The sequence below is a fragment of the Venturia canescens genome, chromosome 11 (assembly GCF_019457755.1).
Source record: "Venturia canescens isolate UGA chromosome 11, ASM1945775v1, whole genome shotgun sequence".
Classification (NCBI taxonomy): domain Eukaryota; kingdom Metazoa; phylum Arthropoda; class Insecta; order Hymenoptera; family Ichneumonidae; genus Venturia; species Venturia canescens.
The window spans coordinates 5,617,733-5,633,115 of NC_057431.1; the positions used below are offsets into that span (position 1 = coordinate 5,617,733).

Sequence of the window (15,383 nt, forward strand, 5' to 3'; positions counted from 1 at the left end):
CCACTTGTGTTTCTTTATTTTAATTATCCATTTATTTCTATGTGTATAAATATATTCGAATGTATAGACCGGTTGACGTTTAACGATCTCATTTAACGTAACCGCTCACTCTCCTCAGCGTAGGATCATTAAAATTAATTGATATAGGAAGTGTTGACGGTTTTAAATGCAGGCGACGAGGCTTCGGAGGGCTTCCATCGAGTCGAGTAGTCCCATCAAGTTATAGACACTGGCCGATTTAACTTTTTATTTTCTTTTCACATTTTTCACATTTTCGGCGACTCCTCTGGGCAGGTCCATTAAATTTTGACGGTTTTCATGACGCCTGGGCTTTCGAGCTGTAACTCAAATTCGAAAGTTCCAACGGAGACGTCTGGCCGTCGATTTTTTTCGGTTTTTATCATTTTTCGTGTTCTTTTTTGTATAAAAATATGAAAAAATTGAGTTTTTTTTGAGAATTCAGGGTTTTTCGAGCCCTCGCTCGTTCCACTGGAAGACAATTTTGCGGAAAATGTCACTCGACGTAAAGCCAACGAAAAAATTGACGACTCGCATCCTCCTCGACGATTTTATCGTCGAGCTTGAAAAATATTAACGCAGGAAGTAAACGCACTTGTGAAAGATCGTGCGCGACACGCCTTCCGCGTAAATTTCATAATCAAGCTCATAAATTAGGCTCATTCTCGATCCTGACTGTTGCAGAGTCTTGAAAAACATCCTAATTGGATATTAGGAAGGATTCGTGTAGGCGAAACGAGAATTTTATATTTTTTTTTTCAATTCCCACTAAAACGTGGAAAAACGAATTTTCATTGATGGCAGTAAAAATATTTATTTGCTGACTCGAACTTAATAAGCCTTGAAATCAAATGAATCTTTGGTGCTCCAAAAAAATGTATTTTCCAATAAAACTGCATGGAGGACTGACACGAATTTACCATTTTTTGAGCATCGCATTTCTCCTTGTCATTTTAGACGCTCGGAGAGCCTCAACGACTTCGCTTTAAGGGGGTTTTTCGAAAAATTGTTATCAAACGAACATTTTTTATTGTCGATAAATCATCCGGAAGGAAAGTACCGTAGTTTTTGCCATTCGAATATGATTTTTCTCTCTAATGTTCACTTCCTTTTTGAGATGAGGCGATGGAGTCGGGGAGGAAGCCGAAGATCGTGAATTCGATTCACGAGTCTTCCGATTCATTGTCCAGTCCATCAACTCGTGTTTTGTTAACGTTTGATCTTCGCGCTTTCGCTGGACGCAGAGCCTCCAAACTTTTATCTCGACTTCTCCATCTTTTCGTACGTTTCCCGAGTGCGACTTTTTCCTCGGGATGGACGAGGCGAGAAAACTAGGAAAATAGAGAAATCGAGTGGGTTTTTTTAGTCGGTGATAGATGGCCGGGAAACCTCGAATTTTTTGTAGTTTTTATAAAATTTTCTTAATTTGCTATAAAAAATCATTTTTTTCTCGCTTTGTAACGAAAATGTTTTCTCCCCTCTCTCGTCGGACAGAACGAAAGACATTTTGGCATTCGATTGCCCATCCGAGCTCGAGACGAATTCCTCGATCGAAGGGACACTCGAACAGTATCGTGTTCCGGAATATTAAGGGGACTTTTGAATTGCGACCTCGTTAAAATACCTTCGCGAAAGGCTTCGCCGTCATTTCCTGCATTACCGAGTCCATTTTTTTTCCTCCGCGACTCGAATCGTCGCTGCCAGTTTTCTAACAACGTTTCTGAACAACGCGAATCTCAATTTCCCCCTTTTTTTCTTCGTTTTTCAAAGAATTTTTATGATTTTTTGTCCAGACTCAAATTTCGAAATTTTTATTAAAAAATGAATGATATTTTTGCTTTTTGTCAACCAGAATTTTCGATTTTGATTCGTGGCCTCCATTCTGGGAGCCAATTTGCGCTTCCTTTTTCACCAACCCGTTCGATTGGGCATTCGAAATAAAAAGAGTCAATAAATCGGCTGGATTCGAGGCATCAGAAATATGGTCCCGACGAGCTCGTTAAACCGCGCCCTCGAAAAAATGTATTTATTCCGCTGGGACATACGTCAACTTCTCTCCTGCGACGAGGGTCGTTTTTTTTTATGTTCTTGGTGACTCGATGGATCGAGGAACCGGCAGCCAATTATTCCTCATCGCGGCTCGTATATTCGAAAGGCAGGAGTCAGATTTGGGCGTTCCACCTGCCCCGGGAGCTCCATTTTGTGGAGTCGTTCACTCAAGCGATTTATTCCATAAATAAATTCGAATTTCGCGCCTTTTTTATCTCGTTTTCCCGCAATAAAATAAATTCGAGTGGACCTCAAGGAAACTCGGCCTCGGGTCCACGCGCGAGCTCAAGAATCGAAGAAAATCTTGGAAAAATGAATTTCGACGATTCGAATTAATCGAAATATCGCCCGCGCTTTTTCCCCGGTTCTGATTGGCCGTCGAATCGAGATATCGATCCCAATCGATTGTCTCCATACCGGCCGCCATTTCGTGGCGCAATACTTCGCATCTTTTCCCCGATCGGTGCAAGCTTTCGTCCAAAATTGCAGCGCAAGCTACGAAATTAATATTCATTTGCTGAGGTAAGAATAACCCTGCCTCGCTAACCACAAAAATGTGCATTCTCCCAGCGAGGTTTGGAATGATGAAATTCCGAGAGGTTAGGATCCCAGTGACTCGCGGAGGACTCAATTAAAATTTCATCGAGGCTGCGATGCTCAAATTAATATGACTTGGTCAAATTGCTTCCGAGGGAACGCTTCAAAGTTTATTTGCATCTTGGCAGTGAGGAATGCGAAGTGAAACAACTGTACGTGCGTGTGTCGCTCGACTCGACCGCAGGCGAGGTTACCTTTTTTTTGCCTCTCATTTCCAGGAGAGCCGAGCCGCAGAATGAAGTGAGAAGAAAATGTGATTTCACTGACTTTGTTAATGTTTTTTTATCCCGCGTTCCGAACTTTTATCCTCGAAGATTATTCTTAGGCTCGTGCGGAACTTAGGCGTGGCGCGACGCTCCTCGGGACCGCGCGCAATCCACGCTTCAGTGGAGGAGAGTCATACGTCACAGTTTCTATGGCGGCGTTGATGGCGCTGTGCTGCCGGCGATATGCAGCGGTTTAACTAGAAAGATCAGGGGCATTAATGGGCTAGCACGTCGCCGAGGCCGGTGGCACGTGCTGGCGAGAGCAACAGTCTCGTAACGGCGGCTGCCACCTTCGACGTCTTCTTACACGCAGTACTAGAGCATGGCGACGAATGCACATGAAAGTAGACGCTTCAGGGAGCTGCGTGATTGCAGATTTCTCGAGTCCTTGACGCGTCCGGACTGCGTTTCCGGTTATGAGTATGGAGATCGTAATCGGGGAGTACGAGAGCCTTTGAGGTTTAAGGTAGTTCGCCCATTCGATTAAGTACGGTGGATCTCTACTTTTTTCCAGTAAATTATGGTTTGAGGTGCCCTTATGACGATAGGCACAGCTCCGGGGCTTCTTACGAGGCGAAACTTCGAATTATTTCATTTACAATTTTGACCTTTTGACGCAGTACCTTAAGGGAGAACTCGCAATAATATTAACTGTGAAAAAATTGTCTTCGAGCCTCGGAAAAGTTTATATCTCGAAGAAAATTTATCATAGATTCCATTCCTTTAAAAAAAACATTACATTCCGGGGCTTTTGAGAAAGAAAAGACGAAAAAACTTGAGTTTTCGACGCGTCGGAAGCGGATGTCGATAATTCCGTTGGACTGATGATTTTTTTATTGACTTTGATGATTGATTATTGATTTTTATTTAAATGAATAGTGCTGGGCCGCACAAGTACTTTTAACACATATTCAAACACAATTTGTGCCGATCTAAAATCGACGTCGAATATTGTGAATAATACCAGGGAATCCTGAAAGTCTAAGAAGAATCGTTTTTCTTCCAAGTCTCTGCTACTATAGAGTAAGAAATTGCTTTACCTTTGATGTGTTTTTTTTTTTTTTTTTTTTTTTTTTTTAAACGCTTCTTAGAACAATTTCATAATGTTAAAGCTCGGAATTACTAATAAAAAACTTGTCCTCAAATTGATATCGTATGTACTTGTCCCGAGACTCTACCGAGTCTCTTGATAATCAGAATGTGATAAAATTTGGTGATAACATTCTTTGGCATCGAGTATGCAGATACAATTTTTTTCAAAAATCTTCACCACACGGTTATCGAATAATTGAGCGTTAGATCGAAGTTCTTATGCACGAGATGTACGACTGTAGCACCAGATTTGTCACTAAATAAAAAACAAATAAACATAAAAAATGTGTGCGAAAATCCGAGCCATTTTTTGATGCTATTAAAAAATAAATAATTAATATCTCTTCAATGCGTTGAGCTACAGAGCTCGAAGAGGTCGCAAACGAAAGAGAAAAAAATAAATAAAAAATACGTCAACTTATAGTATTCTCTGAATTACTCTAATTATTTAATTATTAAAGAAACAAATTTTGAAAATTTTCGATAACAATTGGAAACGCTATCGCTCCTGTAAAGACTCTCTGGCAGCGACTCGTCACAACATAAATGTACTTGTCTCAGCGAGTCGCTGCCACGACTCTAGATATTTTTTGTGAACTCTTTGCTTATACACGCGAACTTTAATGTTCGATTACTCGAGAGTTTATGTAGTAGAAAAATTTTCAAAAAATTTATATTCTCATATATATTTTGAGAGAATAAATTTACGAAATTTTATGAAATTCTTATAATTTTGAAATTTTTTCTTTTTCGACATGATTCAGGCATGGCAACATTGTATCGTCGCGATCAAACCTCCTTAACCAGTCAAGTTGAAGTATGAATTAGATCTTTTATAATATTTTTAAAGCATTTTATGAGATTCTAGTGAGAAAAATATTCTCATTGTAAGCTTGTTAATTTGATTAATAATTTAGAGTTTAAATAAATCAACGTAAAGTAGTTGCAAACTCGACCATTCATAGAGCGGCGGCCGTTAACGAGGCGACGTTGCTGCAAAGATAGTCGGTCGTTGCTGCTGTCATGGTGTAACGAAGACGAGAGAATTTCTCTCCGGATTCCTGGCGTGTCCGGAGCAGCCGGGCGGGCTTTCGGTAGGAAGAAAAAGCTTGTGCGACACTCCACTGGCGTTCGGTAACGACCACCAATTCATAATGATCCGGAGTAATTCATAACGATCGACGTGGATCTTTTAACGGAAGAAGGCAGAAGGTGAGCGATCATTAAGGGCCTTACGCATTTCGATGCCGCATTCGGGGCTCATGCGCCTCCGAAAGACTCGGAAGAGAATGATTTAAGGGGGAAGAAGGTCAGAGGACCGAATGGACTGCGAATAAGAAAGAGAGAAATGGCGTTTCGTCGGCGTTGAAATGAGAAACGAACCTCTTCCCCCGCCCCTTGTTTATGTACTTGGCTATATACACGCCTTTTTTCCCACGACACGCGGCGATAATTGCGTCCTCGAGATCGTTAGTACAATCAGAAGAGAGCGATGGGGGCATCTGAAAAGACGAAAATTCATTTCTTCTTTGGCTGTGCAAAGCGAGTCAACTTTTTACTTAACACCGCGGGGCAAAGCCTCGTTAATAAAACATTGAGTTATGGAGAACAGCAGCAATTAGGAGAACGAACATTTTCGTCTTCGATGAACTCGTGTAATGACCTTTCAGTGATTTCCGATTACGAAGTGAAGACGAAAGATGAAAATTTTCATTTCTTCCTCCAGGATCAATGATTTTGATATAGACAAGGTCTTTGGAAATGGATTCAAGGTCACGCCCTGGGAAGTACGAATAGCTCAAGGTCGTTTATTCGTGGCTCAAGGTCAATGCTACGGGGACCAGGATTGTTCAACTTTTCCAAGGTCGCTCCAAGCTCCTTCCAGTCTGTCCCTGTCGGTTCGAGGTCATGACGAGCTCATTCTAACGTCCTTTCAAGGTCGTTCTAATATTATTCTGGCAGGGTTCCAAGGCCGTTATAGTACGTTTGTTCCAAAGTCGCAGGAAAAATGTTGATTTTTCCATCTTTCATCGTTTCTTGACAACTTTTAGCTTCTTCGGTTGTTTTTTCGTTACTTTTTGCCGGTCATTCCGGTGTTGGGCAAGTCCGCACTGGTCCCTCGATACGACGGTACTCGTTAGATCCCGTTGGAAGGCGAAGGACCACGATAAAAAAAGCGGAGGATGAGAATCGTGAAAAATAGTAATAAAAGGATGGGAAAATAAATGACGAAGATGGTCGACCTCATGCAGAGAGTCGGCATGTCTCGCGCTCGCCACGCACCGATGATCGACGTAAGCGCGCGAGGAAAATTGCCACCAGACGCGAACTAGTGCATCATCACACGCGTCAACCTTTCCCTCGGTCTCGTGGTCAATCTGTGGCAAATGCTCGCCGTTCAGCGGGAATTTCTTCGCTAAGTGGACCTTCGGCTGTGGTACACCGGGACGCGACACAGCGTCGCGGAATGAAAGAATCTCCGGAAAGTTACAACCCGAGCTCGCAACACTTTATGGACTCGGAACTTTCGAGGGATCTACTCGGAAATAAACTCCATTTATACTCCAAACCACCCTCACAATCGACACTGTTTTTTGCACTTTGTCACTCGACAATTGAATTAGTACTCGGAACGAGCAATTTAAGCAGTTCGACCGGCCTGTGACTAACCAAGTTTGCAACTAATTTATGTCGATTAATTTCAAGTATAAATTATTAATGACATTAACAAACACTTATTTTCACTTCAACTTGACTAGTCAATGATCGAATCGGTACCGGTGACACTTTAAATAAACTGGCCGAAGTTCAATAAAAAATAAATAAAAAAAAAAATAAAAAAAAAACAAACAAAAAAGTTGATGATCGACATCCGCTTTCGACGCGTCGAAAACTCAAGCTTTTTCATGTTTTCTTTTCCAAAAGCCCCGGAAGATAGTGTTCTTTTTGAAGGAACTTGCTTATCGTTATCGGGGCACCTTAAATTATCATTTACATGAAAAAAACGTGGAGCTTAACGTCCGAACTAGTTTAAGTCGAAAATGTTAGGAGAAAAAATGGTCCTCGAACTTGAAGAATTGAATAATAGGAAAATTTGGAAAGCTCTGAAATGACTAAAAGTCCTCTAAGCATCTCGAGATGACTCGCCGAGTCCTTGGCGCCCTCGCCCCGCGCTGAGGGGACTCAAAACCTGGGAATATTGTCCCACCAAAAAAAGGCCCGTCCGAGTCACGTAATTAGCGAATAAATTGATTAAATCAGCCGAGTACCGCTTCGAACATATTCGCTCGAGCAAAGAATCGACGTTTTCTCGATCAGATACGTTACGTCTCAATTACAAACGATTTAAAAAACGCGTCGCATGTGTATTCATCGCGCAATAACCGTACGAGTCTCTCGTAAACTCGACGATTCTAAAACGTAAAAACAAGCAAATGGAAAATATCGAGACGAAAAAAGGGAACGGAAATTCTTCGCAGAACCGATGATCTATCTGCTCGGGCACAAGTCCGGGGAACACATTTACGATTATATCGGTACGACTCTCGTGCAGATCGATATACCGTAGCAAATCCACTGTACATACGAATGCCGATTCTCAGTCTTCCTCTTTCCCGTCTTCTTCTTCTTCTTCTTCTTCGTACGATACCGATTGCTTTGCGCAGTGTTCGATCGATCGATCGCGCAGTTCAGCATGCTCACTCGACTCGAGTGCAGGCACACGTGACCAGGGGAGATTTGACGTATTTTCGTGTATTTATTCCTTTCACTTATTTTGCCCGAGAGGATCCAAAAAGTTGTGTGTGATTCGCTGTATTTAGCTGCAGCATCTTCGTTCGCTTAGTCACCAATCGATGCGCTGCTTCCTCGATTTTCGGTCTCGTTCATCTCATTCACTGGCGTTGCTCACTTTGGCTCCGTACTTTTGATTTTTTTCAGAATGCTGACGATAAAATGCCACTTCCGGTCCTCGTACTCTCGAGCTTACTCCAACTCCTTGCTGCCGTATCCTGCGACGAGCTTTCCGTCATTCGTCACGTCGATGGGGACATTTTTACTGCTGAAGGTAAACCGGGATTCGATTGATTGGAAAAAAAAAAAAAACGTTTTTATTCAAATGCGAACAAAATCATGTTGAATTTGAAAAGAAATGAAATTATTAAAGTTCGAAAGGTTACAATTTTAAAAATTTTAATCTCTGATTAATTGAACAAATAATAAAAATAATAGTTTTAAATATGAAATATTTTTTTAATAAATCTATCGCATTTTTTTTTAAATTTTTTTTATTTTTTTTTTTTTTATTGTTTTTCTTTTTTTTTTCGAGGATCCTGTAACGGAGCCTGCGCGGAATTAAGCAGCGGCACGGGAAGCTCTTATTCACGTGCGACTGCCACTTCGACGACAGGAATTTCCATAACGAATGGCACTTGTGTGTGTCAATGCAACGGTGCCCTGCCCGTTTTTCGTGAGGATCTTCACATTTGCGTGAGCGACATACACGGTGAGTTGAAATAAATAAAAAAGGGAGATTCAAAGCGTCACGTGATGAGAGCATTTCAAATACTCGTCCATATTTCCATCTTGAATTTGTAATTATGGAAATAAAGGAATGGGGCCATTCGACTGCATTAGATTTAATACTCGAGAACGTTGGGAAACGTTTTTTCGAAGATTTTTATGCTCAAAATACTTTTCGAGTTTTCGAGTCTCCGTAAGCAGACTTTTTCGATTTTTTGTTAAACAAAATATTTTCAGGGTTTTTGTATAATTTTTAAAATTATTTGAAACTTGTGACGGGCTGAAAAATGAGGTATTTTTTGGGAATTTTTTTTTTTTTTTTAAAACGGTTCGATCAAGTGCACAAGCAAGCACTTGAAATCAAAAATTCAAAAAGATTATTAAATTATAATAATACAGCTATCGCAGCATCGCAGAAAATTTGGAAATTTTGATTAGAAAAAAATGATGGCCATTTAAAAAAAATCAAATTTTACACAAAAATTTTGCAGTAAATTGTTAATAGAAAAACAACGTGAACAATTGAAAAAAGAAAACTCTACTATGCGACAATAGCGATGAGTTTTTCGAAGAGAATCCTTTTTGAATGAAGTCGATTGGACAAAATTTGACAGAGTTGTGCTGTCAACCAGGTCAAAAAACATGCTTTCGAGAAAAACGCATTCAAAGTTTTGAGAAGATAAAATTGAATGATGTACCTTAAATATTAATATAAGACAAGTTCTTACCGATGAGTTTGCTATCCTTGGACCGTACAGAAACTCTTTTGGGCCCAAGCCCTTTCTTTTTTTTTACACTGATATTCCCCCTTAAAATAAATCCATAAACTGTCAAAATGATTTCAAGTATTTTGAAAATGATTTGAAATCTTTTTTAAAATCTTGTCAAGGATTTGAAATTTTTGAAAATCTTGCTCCAATTCGTTGGAAATTTCGGAGATAATTTAGCGCAGAGAAGAATAAAAAGGGATGCTGCGATGTGTAAAAAAAGGGCTGAAATTGGGCAATCGATCGGGGAGATGAAGGGTTTAGTCTGTCTGGTAATAACTGATTATAAGACGCACGAGCCGTCGACAAACTACCCAGGAAAAGAGAGGAGAATGATCCTGAGAAGTGGAGCGTCTTATCACACACGCATATGTATTCATGTTTATCGAAATATGCGTGAAATGGTGCATTTACTTACCGATCGAACTGCCACTTTTGCGTTCGGCTCCATTTAAACCAATTTTCGAAAAAAATTGTTGGGAGCGTTCAAGTGAGAAAATGATTGTTGCCTCGTTTCTTCTCTCGTTACTCCACATTTAATTGGCGCCACGAATTTCTGCGAATAAGGCAAATCGTTGTTGGGCCTGAGAATGAAGTGGGCAAGGAAGAAGGAAAAAGCTTTGTGCGGCGTGGCTCAATCTTGATGAAAAATGGCGGAATATTACGTTGGAGATCGTGGGGGAAGGAATAAAAGTGAGAAGAATACGAGCCCAGCAAATATTTGCTCTGCTACGTCATTATATTAATCGATTTTTGATTGTGTGATTAAAATAGTTGGCGATTTTTTCTTCCCCTGTACATGAAACGCCCTGTACATTTTTTTATTTTTTCACTTCTCGAAGCCAGTAGATGTTTGCTCCCTTTGAAGCGAGGCACGAAAAGGTCTGTGTTAAAATTATCCAGATTCCGACAAGGCGGTTAATCGCGTGTCGTACGTATCCCTCCGAAAGGAGAGCCTCGCTCATCGCTGCGCCTCTTTTTTCGCCTCGCTCGAAATCGCTCGTCATCACTGCAATCATCACCGGGACAGAAGGTAGCCGGTTTAAATATTATTCCAAAGGCAATTATGGATTAAGCATTTCATATATTTTTCGACCCCGCCTCGTATTTTCGAGCATCCGAGACGAGATACCCACCTTTCAATCTCATCGTTTTTTCACATTTTTACGAATCCACTGCTGTTTCAAGTTCCAGGCGTCTCCGGCTTGTCGTTTATTCACGTTGGATTAAATTCTCTCCTCTCGTATAATCTCGCTCGTTATTTCCTTCGAAAAACCATAAATTCTGGAATTTAAGGGGATAAACTACGATTTTACATGGCAACAACATTCGTAGCGATCGATTCCTCTCGATCTGTCGAATAAATTACGAGCACATCGCTACAACTTTCATGAATAATTTTTCGAGACTGAGAGACTTTCTCGATGTGATTATTCATCGAAATCCCTTCGCCAAATAACAGCCTGCACAAAATTCATCAGCTGCAACATTAATTCATTCAAATTCAGACGACGTGGCAACGATTCTTCGAGTGTCACTCGTGACATCAGGAATTACTGTCATTAATGTTTTTAATGCGATCGATCGATCTTCAGAGCTCGTCGCAAATCGAATTACAGTCCAATACGAAAAAAATTTGAAAAATATCAAGAGACAGAGGCTTTTTCAGTACGAAAAAACCTCCAGTAACTGAACTCGTGGAGAACGAGTTTCTTTGACTCGCTTCCAGGTGGCAAAAACACGCTTCACTCTCGACTCTCGAATGAATATAAATGAAGCAAAGTCTCCTGCTGATACAAAACGTATTTAAATACACGAATGAATCTGAGTGGGAGCTCGAGTCATGATCAATTTTCATAATGACCCAGCACTCATTATACGAAACCCAAATATTTATCAATGCATTTGTCAGAGCCTTCGAAATGTACGTTTCGAGAAATAACAGCAACGAATCCAGCATCTTTTCTCGGAGGTTACTTCGAGAAACTTCTAAGCAATTGTATGAGAGATTTTCGACTCCAAGCTCCGGCTCCCCTCGGAGCCAGCACAGTGGCCTCGAAACCGTTCATTTTTCGAGTTCCATTTTTGCTGTTTTTTGAAATATCAAAAAATAATAAAAATCAAATTAAAAAAAGCATTGAAGAATAAAATTAGTCGAACGAGGTCCCTAAACGTGGCAAGACAGTGGCACGCGTCCCCTGGGAACATGAATACGAAAAAAAGAGTTGAAACGAGATAAGCTTCGACCTGAATATCGATCATAGTGAGAAATCAACGTCGGGACGAGGAGCTGGTGCACCAGTAGCTGGTAACCACTCAATCCACTTGACAGCAGAACATTTCTTGTCTCGAGTTGTGAAAAAGCGGTGAAAAGCGATAGAGAGAAAAAAAAAGTTGAAAGTCACCCAAGGGGCCGTGCGAAGGTCGTTTGTCAGAGCTGTCTCTGGTGCCACGTACAAATGGCTGTTGACAATGCGATTACCTACGAGTAGTTGATTCGTTGATGGCAACGAGGCGATGGAAATGGGACGAGAATTGAAAATGTGTGAAAAGTGGAGTCGGTGATCGAGGAAAACAGACTTCGGAGGTGTCCTCCGGAGGCTTGTCGTCCTGGTGATCGGCAAGGTGACCTCGAGGTCACGAAAGGTCACTGGGATGTCGCCTCGTTAGGAGTCAACGTACTTTTTAATTTCGTGTGCTGCCTTGTTCCTCCATGTTGAACGATAAATTGAGATTTCAAGGGGGAAAACGACTGCGGGGGGAGAATAAGGCGGCGAAACGTTCATGGGAACGGGAGGGTGGTTAACGCGACCTCGAAAGTACCGCAAGAACTCGAAACGATTGCAAGCTCCACTGGACAAGCGAACGAGCTGTTTTCGAACGTTCTCCCAACGTTTTTCCTCCTACAGGACCGCGGCCGAAGAGAACACGGCATCGCCGCGTATTATTCCACTCCGAACGATTTCTATTTCGTGACCTCGCTTGATTCGAGCCGGTGGCGAGCGGACCTTGAATTCGGTTCAAGGTCGATTCAAAATTTCCGTTTTGACGGGACAAAATTAAAAGTTTTGGATCTCAGACGATCTTGTTTTCGGCCAATTCGAGTCAACGGGGGACAAGGTCAAGGATTTTTGCTTCCAAGGTGAATTTACGGTCGGTTCGGGGTCAACCGAAGGTCAATTGAGAATTGTGCTTTTTATGGTAGAAAATTGAAAGTTTTGGATCTTGGATCATTTTGTTTTCGGTCAAATAAAGACAACGGAGGTCAAGGTCAAGGATTTTTTACTTCCAAGGTCAATTTAAGGTCAGTTCAAGGTTGTGACAATGAAAAAATTGGAAAAAATAGTTCGGAATTGACTCGAAAAACGTGTTTTCCACTTGATTGGACAAAATGGAAAGTTAGGGATCTTAGACTGTTTCGTTATTGGCCAATTAAGGCCAACTGAGAGGTCAAGGTCAAGAGAGGTTTTTATATCGAAGGCTATCACGCTGAGTGCGGCGACACGATCTAATCGTTGTTGGTATTTTTTATTCTCCGGATCTTCATCCTGCTAACCTCTTGTTTGCTACCAACGGGAGAAAGGTCGTGGCGCGTTAATCACGCACGTTGTCCCAGCTATTTTCTCTCTGTACGAGGACGCGCGATCGTCGTTCCCGGATTCTGGAATGGCGAGTCTTCGCAATAGCCAGGGATTTAAAATCCCGTGGCTGCTGCTTTTTGCACGTGTTTCCATCGATAGGAAGCCACGAGGCTCCGGGAAAATCCTTGGGAATGATCACCGAACGTGTATCCACACATGTAAATCCGCAAATCTTGAAGATAAACGATCTTTATGCGATGTCGAATAACCGACAACTCCAAGCCCATTATTCATTGCGGAGCTAAACTCTCAAATACTTTCTCAACGCCGCAAACCTCGGCTGCCAACATTATAAATTCCCTTAAACGATTCTCTCGGCTTCCATCCGATCAATTATCCCTCGATTTTTTACAACCTTTTTTTACAATTTTTTCAATTTTTCAGTTTTTTCAACTTTTCAAACTTTCTAGTATTTAAATTCTTTTTTAACTTTTCCATTTTTTCGTGAATTTTTCAGTGTTTCATATCCTTTTTTCGAGTTTTAAAACTCGTCAATTTTTCACTATATACTTTTTCCAATTTTTTCAACTTTTCCAACTTCCATGTATTCATTTTTTTTTAACTTTTCAATTTTCCCTCCAATTTTTCAGTTTTCTCAGTATTTATTACACTTTTTTCCGTTTTTCTTTGAATAAAACCTTTTCCTGAGGTTATTCGAGGACGGAAACATTGATCGAGAATAAAATGAGTCGAATTCTCAGGCAGAGGTAGCGAGGAAACGTTGCCAACTATATTCGCTTCCTCACTTTTTGGTAGGTCCAGAAAATCGAATATTTCTTCACAAAACTCGTCGGAAATGGCAGCAGCTTTTTATCGGAGTTGAAAAAGTGTAATTAAGCACGTCCCGATGACGTATTTTAATCGAGGGAAAGGTGGACGAAAATGAGAATAAAAATTTGGAGCAGCGGCAGGTTTGAGGATCGGAGAGGCGCAGCATTGAGAAAAAGAACGTGCGGGCGGGGGGGGGGGGGGAGCAAGAAATTTTTGTTAGCTTGCTTATCGAATGGGTGGGGCCCCGTTTTCCAGACCATTTTTTATGGGCCCTCCTTTTCAGTCTCTCTTATTTTGTATCTTATCACGAGATCTGATACACTTTTGAGGGACCCAATAATCGATCACATCGTGTGCAATTATGTCAGAAGTGCTCCAATGAGAAACGCTCCTCGACGCTTCTCTGAGCTCGAGTCCTCGATCTCGATTCTTTTTGCACGCGGCGCACGCACCGAGCCTCGATCTCGTTTTTTCTTTCCATCCATATTTTTTTTCAAAATCCATTTTTTATATTTCCGAATATCGTCTGGTGGCCGAACTCGGTTTTCGGTCATTTCGAGATTGGCGGTTTTCATTTTTACTCAAAATTTACAAAAATTTTTTTCATCCAATAATTTTTTATCTACTTTCATACTCAAATTCATTCGCTCCCGTAGTTTTTTTACTTTCAAACTTACTTCCAGCTCGCTTCCAGCTCACTAACCCTCCTCACAGGTACTCCTCGTTTTTTTCACAATATCTCCGAACCTCTTCGAGAGGCTCTGAACGAAAAATTAATAAAAAATTCGAACGAAGCGATAAAATTCAAAAATTTTGGCCCACGTGTGAACCGACTTTTAAATTTTTGCCCAGAAGTCGCGCTCGAGTTACACGCGCCTCTCGATCCCGATTTCCCCCCCCCCCCCCCCCCATTCCGCTCCGACCCACGAGTCGTTTGAACTTACCGACGTGTAACGCCCAGCCCCAGAGATCGACGAGTCGAGATCGGATCAACGTGACTGATATTTATACGTGACCGATCACGTGGAATCGATCCACAGACCCGCAACGAAATGGAGAGACTTATTTTTTTTTTTCGTTTTTTTTTTATTTTATTTTATTTTTTTTTTCATTTTTCATCGAACAAATTCATATTAGATGAGAATTTAATCGTGTTTGTTTCCTCGATTAAAATCACAGGATTCGTCGGCATGTTTTCGGACTCGAGGATTTTCACGTCCAATTAAGGGCTTAATTCGGGTGTAGAATTTTCGGAAAATCGATTTTTTGTTTTATCGGCTCGAAATATTATTCGGATCTCTTAGAACGTGATGAGGCAGCGAAATCGAAACTAGGAGAAACAAAAACTTTATTCAAATTTGGCTGTTTTTTTGAGTCGAAAATCGAATTTTTTCGTTGCGAGGACTCGCCGATGTTAAAAAAATGAACGTTTTCAAAATTTCCTCGAATTTCCCCGGCGGCGAGCCTCCAGGTCGAGGTTTTTTTATTCCGAGCAGATTCGACTGGCTCGATCGGTGAAAAAAATGGCCACAGAGACCATTTCTGGGAGGATTTCTCGTTCGAGCCCTTAAGAAGCAAAAAAAATGTGTGATTCGAATAAAAACTCGAAAAATCGTCGATCAATCTTGTTCTCAGGTTATTCCATCAGCAGGTTCATTAGT

The 15,383-nt window shown here is 41.1% G+C and overlaps 1 protein-coding gene across 1 annotated transcript in view; it reads left to right on the forward strand.

The window, feature by feature from the left end:
• The window catches only part of sha (shavenoid), a 52,559-nt gene that overhangs the window by 28,908 nt on the left and 8,268 nt on the right, over window positions 1-15,383 (forward strand). Inside the window, exons 2-3 of the mRNA XM_043432208.1 lie at window positions 7,962-8,088; window positions 8,350-8,526. Coding sequence (XP_043288143.1) covers window positions 7,977-8,088; window positions 8,350-8,526 — 289 coding nt within the window. The 5' untranslated portion in view covers window positions 7,962-7,976. The remainder of the gene's footprint in view (window positions 1-7,961; window positions 8,089-8,349; window positions 8,527-15,383) is intronic.